This window comes from Ictalurus furcatus, chromosome 3 (genome assembly GCF_023375685.1).
Source record: "Ictalurus furcatus strain D&B chromosome 3, Billie_1.0, whole genome shotgun sequence".
Classification (NCBI taxonomy): domain Eukaryota; kingdom Metazoa; phylum Chordata; class Actinopteri; order Siluriformes; family Ictaluridae; genus Ictalurus; species Ictalurus furcatus.
Genome location: NC_071257.1, coordinates 33319472 through 33325084, shown reverse-complemented (window position 1 = coordinate 33325084; position 5613 = coordinate 33319472). Strand labels below are relative to the sequence as shown.

The window sequence follows — 5613 nt, the reverse complement described above, 5'->3', positions numbered from 1 at the left end:
AGGTTTTAAACATTGATTTTTTTTTTTTTTTAAATCAGAAATGTGTACTATTTAAAAAAAAACTGACACTGCATAAAAAATATTAATGCATCAAAATTACTGTTGTTGGTAATCATTGACATAGACTGTAATAATCAAAGAATACTATACAAAATACTTTTTAAAAAATTTAAAAAAAAAACAAAACAAAACATTTTTTTTTGTAAACAAACCAGCATTTAAAAGGTTACAATTCAGTAAATGAATAAATGTTTGGCAATTATGAGCAAAACTGATGCTGGTAAAATAATAATAATAATAATAATAATAATAATAATAATAATAATAATAATTATATATATATATATATATATATATATATATATATATATATATATATATATATATATATATATACACACACATCAGTGAAAGTGGAAAAAAAATATTAATAAATATTTTTATGACACTTTTTGGACATAGTTATTTTTGTCCTCTATGGACCTATGTGTAACTTTTTTAAACTGACACGCAAGGGTTTATGTGTTGGTTTTCTTCCTGTGCCAGGTCTTACTGCTCTTCAGGAGGCAGAAAGCTTTTACCAACATGTGGTTTATACTTAGTTGAAAATCATCATTGCCTAATCAACACACCAATAAACAATGTGAGTGTACATCTTCTGTTCTACGTGAATGTTTTGGATTACACCAACACTGAACAGTAATGAAGTTTCTCTCCAGCATTCGTGAGCTCATGGGATTTTGCCTGTGCCACTATTTAGCTAAGGTTTTTGCACAGTATAAACTGATACGGCTTCTCTCCTGTGTGAACGTGTTGGTGATTTTTAAAATTGCATTTCTGTGTAAAACTCTTCTCACGCTGTGAGCAGTAATACAGCTTCTCTCTGGTGTGAATGCGTTGGTGCGTTTTTAAATGACTTAACTCTCTAAAACTCTTTTCACACTCTGAGCAGTGATACGGCTTCTCTCCTGTGTGAACACGCTGGTGTCTTTTTAAAGTACCCAATTCTAAAAAACTATTCCCACACTGTGAGCAGTGATACGGCTTCTCTCCGGTGTGAATGCGTTGGTGGATTTTAAAGTTAGTAAGGTGGGTAAAATTCTTCCCGCACTGTGAACAGTAATACGGTTTCTCTCCGGTGTGAATGCGCTGGTGGATTTTAAAATTACTCTGCTCTGTAAAACTCTTCCCGCACTGTGAGCAGTGATACGGCTTCTCTCCGGTGTGAATCCTCTGGTGTTTTTTAAAATTACTCTGTTGTGTAAAACTCTTCCCGCAAGTCGAGCAGTAATACGGCTTCTCTCCGCTGTGAATGCGTTGGTGGTTTTTGAGCTGGCATTGCTCTCTAAATGTCTTTCCACACTGTGAGCAGTGATGTGGTTTTTCTCCCGTGTGGATTAGATGGTGTCGTTGAAGGTGACCCTTTCTAGTAAAGCTCCTTCCACACTGAGTGCAGCAGTGAATTCTCTCCTTGCGCATTTCTGCATCCATCCCTCTGTGATGGTTTTTAGTGTGAAGGGGACCAGATGATGACATTTTACTCTGTATCAGAACAAGAAATACAGATGTTAGAACATTTTAGACACTTATTACCACTGGTGTTAACAAGTGACCGGATCATAAGTGGTAAACCAAGATGGAAGATGCATCATCAGTGACCTCTAGCAATCCTATTTTGTGACTACTAGCTCCGACACTATTTGCCAAATAATATAACTCAAATGAATGCGTGTATAAAATGAGCTGTAGGACAATATTTCCTGATGAAACCATTAGGTACTCAGATGGATCATTGAAACGTGTACTTTTCATTGCATTAGGCAGCTTTTGCTCAGATCGACATATTTCCTTTATTCATCAATCATAGGCACAGAAACAACTTGTTAACCAAAGAAAGGCAAGCCTAAATTGTACTTTGCAGAGACTACACAGCAGTAGTGTCCTAGCAGTGGTTGGTCATTTCTCTCACATTATGACATGTGACTATAGCCAGGCGTAAAGTCATGCGTGATACTTGTAGTGTGTCTCTTATATGCTATAGTGACCGCTACTGTTGAAGCTTGTTGGTCGATATCTTATCGTTTGCGATAAACCAGTAGAAATTCTCCCTACTATAAGAATTAGTCTTCCCGCAATAATAACGATAAAGCCTAGTTTATGACGTATTTCTGTGTGTGACGGTCTGCGACACATTCGCAGCTCACTTGCAGAGCGAAAACGAGTACGTCGGAAGGCGGACATAAAGCTGAGGAGGAGTTTATCGCTAAACGATGAGCTAGCTCTACAATCTGGAACTGGTTTGTTTACAGAAAATCAGTTTTGTTTTTAGATCAATGTTTATGTTTCTGAGGCTCTCAAGATCACAGCTATCACTTGTAGCCAAAAACAGTGGCGCACGGTACTATATTTATATCGTCACTGATATCGTTATCATAACAGAAAATATCATGATAGATTTTAAAGTCCATATCACCCATCCTAGTGGGTCCAGCATGTTTTTTTTTTTCTTTATTTCTGATGAAACAGCAGTAGCTGTATATATCTTCTAAGCGAATTAAATAAACACACAATAAATAATGCACTGAATCAGTCTGGAAAGTAGGGTTTCAATGTAATTGTTACAAATATGTCTTATTATACAATGAACAACATTTATAAATAATACAATTCCCCTTATAACATCCAGTAATTTCTGTCTTCTATTGGCTCGTGTATTCTAAGTTCTTTGTCAATGCATAGTCTGTTAGAAATCTTATATACAACAGCTTGCGGCATAACATTTTCTAAACATAGGCCTATAATTTACTGGTAGTAAATAGTCTTACTGTTAGTTTGAAGGCTGGTGTGTTTAATAAAATGTCTCCTCTATAATAAAACTCTCACACGGACAGCTATAAATAAACATTTCCCCCTTGTTTCATGTTGGGCAATGATCACACTACTGAATAATATATTTATATACACAACACTTCCGGACTGAGTTTATACAGTAACGTGTATGATTGATTATACAATTCCTCCCGCAATTGTGGCCTCTGTGTGTATCCATTTACATTTAAATTCGTATTGTAATTAAATTCACCTGGACCGAGCTGGTGTTTACATCCTCCGTGTCTGGAGAAGAGTCTTTCTCTTGTTTCTCGGATTTAAATGAATCTTCAGATTTGCAAATGTCCGCCATTATATATTCCGCAAAGCAGTTGTCCACAAATTTATCAGGCCCACCCGACTTTTAAGAGATTCGCAGAATTATTTATTTGTTCATTTATGTTTTTTTTGTTGTTTGTTTTTTGTTTTTTTGTTTTTTTGCTTTTAAATAATTTAGGTTTGACAGAATAGACGAGTTTCAGCAGCAGGACGTCGCCATGTTGAATCTCACCTTCTCTCGCGAGATTTAGGATTCAGAGCAGGAACAACTGACTCGGTACAGTTTAATAATAATAATAATAATAATAATAATAATAATAATAATAATAATAATAATAATAATAATAATAATAATAATAATAATAATAATAATAATAATAATCACATCATCTAGGTCTAATTCTTTAGTGCCCTTAGAATAAAACAAACATGTCTCATATCTCTCATTTCATTAAATGGATTATGGATTATAGGACACATTTATTTCGGTGACTATATATATATATATAATGGGTGCACAGTGGCTTAGTGGTTAGCACGTTTGCCGCACACCTTCAGGGTCAGGGGTTCTATTCCCACCAGTGGCCCTGTGTGTGCTGAGTTTGCATGTTCTTCTTGTGCTGCGGGTGTGTGTGTATATATATATATATATACACACACACATATGTATGTATATATATTTTAAATGGCAGGTGTTTGTGTAAATTAAATCATGTAATAACCTTTTTTCACCTTTATTATGAAATGGCACCATAAATATTAAGTGACAAACACCTAGAAATGTTTTTCTTTTTTTGGGGGGGGGGGGGGGGATAAAAATAGAAGAAGAAAATAAACCTTACAATCCCCAGCTTAAATACATGTGGACACACTTTTATAATTGGGAATGTGGCAGTGTTCAGAATCAACCAATCACATTGAAATTCATGTTAAAGACTAATTAGTATACACCTGCCCTCAATTAAAGGGACTGATTACCCCCACCCCCACATCCCTACAGTGAAGCATGGTGGTGGCAGCATCATACTTTTGGGCTGTTTTTGGAGGACAGGGGCGTTGCTAGACCCCTTTAAATGGGGCACATGCCACAGTATAAATCTGCTCTGCCCCAGTAAAATATCAAGTTTCAGTTTTAACAATTTACTTGTATTAATTCATTTAGATTGATCATCCCAGAAAAAAGAAATGGATCTATATGCAACGTAGCAACACAATCAACGGTTGTAAAAGCAACGCAGTTTAACGCAGCCGCTCACACAGAAGTCCAGGTGTCGGCAAGCAATTGAGGTAGTCTATGAAAACATGACGAAACTAAAGCAAGGTTCCAAATAATACCGATAGTCTTATTTTGATTCAAACATTATTGGCTCCTGTAGAAGGACATCAGAATTTCTTTTGTACAAAGCAGGGACTGGGAAGCAGAAAGGAGAGATGAGTTTGGGGGAGGTAAGACTTGATAAACAAACTACATCCTCAGCCATCAGAGTCAGGTCTCAGACATCAGATGAAAAAGCATCAAGTCTCAGGAAAACCTCTGTCAAGGAACTGCAGAGAAAATAAACACATGTTTGTGTTCCGTAGTACTGTCTTTGATCGTGGATGATAACAATGAATCAATCATTTGGATATGAAATTAATATTTAATTAGCTATTTCTAGATTATGTCACTACATAAACAATAAACCAGTAAATATGGCTGCTGTGTGCTAATTACCTAGTGACTAAAAAGGACTATATTATAGTTTGGCTTGTTTTGAGTGAGTTTCAAACGTCAGTTTAAGCTTACACCAATTATGTTAGCTAGCTAGTTATTAATTTATAGAAACAACACTTCTGCATTTATAAAGTTAGAGATAGCTCAACTAGTTTCACAAGCTAGCAACCAAACTCACCCAGTTTAGCAGCCAACTCTGCCTAGCAACCAGTTCTTACCTAGCAACCAACTCTCTGCTCATTCTAAGACCTTTTTGTCTGAAGCTGTTTCGTCTTGCCTGATCTTGGATAATGCAATTTCATAGATTTTACAGAGGTTTTCCTGAGAATTGATGCCTTTTCGTCTGATGTCTGACTAAGACCCTGCAGGTGGAGGAGAAGGAAGAGAGATGGAGCTGAATGAACAGTCAGAGGTGGGGCAAAGCGAGAGAGGTGGGGAAGGACAGACAACAGACAGGAGAGCCATCAAGGGGTCAAGGGAAAAAAACATTGGTCACAATATAGATGGAAACATTAGTGACCTGGAGAAAAGCATTGTGGCCCAAAACAGGTTAAGTTTTCCCAATATGTCCAGCACAATTATGGGTTAAAAAAGCTATCTTTTAATTCAAACTGGTTTGAAAGCTTTCCCTGGTTGGAATATTCTATATCTAGTGATGCAGCTTTTTGTTTTTCATGTAGGATGTTTGGTAAAAACATGACACCTTTGTTAGCACTGGCCTAGCAAATTGGAAAAAAGCTCTAGATCTCTTT

General features: G+C 36.2%; 1 protein-coding gene across 1 annotated transcript; it reads right to left on the bottom strand.

The window, feature by feature from the left end:
• Positions 1 to 403: 403 nt before the first annotated feature.
• On the bottom strand, positions 404 to 3444 carry LOC128606099 (zinc finger protein 239-like). Its single transcript, XM_053622118.1, has 2 exons — positions 3083 to 3444; positions 404 to 1542 (listed from the first exon to the last, which is right to left on the bottom strand). Exons 1-2 carry the CDS (start codon positions 3179 to 3181, stop codon positions 757 to 759), a joined length of 885 nt encoding a protein of 294 aa, XP_053478093.1. The 5' UTR covers positions 3182 to 3444; the 3' UTR covers positions 404 to 756.
• Between the last annotated feature and the right edge of the window lie 2169 nt (positions 3445 to 5613).

Excerpts from the sequence above, each read along its gene's own strand:
- LOC128606099 (XM_053622118.1), bottom strand. The coding sequence starts at position 3,181 with ATGGCGGACATTTGCAAATCTGAAGATTCATTTAAATCCGAGAAACAA. Across the intron at positions 1,543-3,082 it reads TAAACACCAGCTCGGTCCAG|AGTAAAATGTCATCATCTGG; the intron begins GTGAATTTAATT and ends GTTCTGATACAG.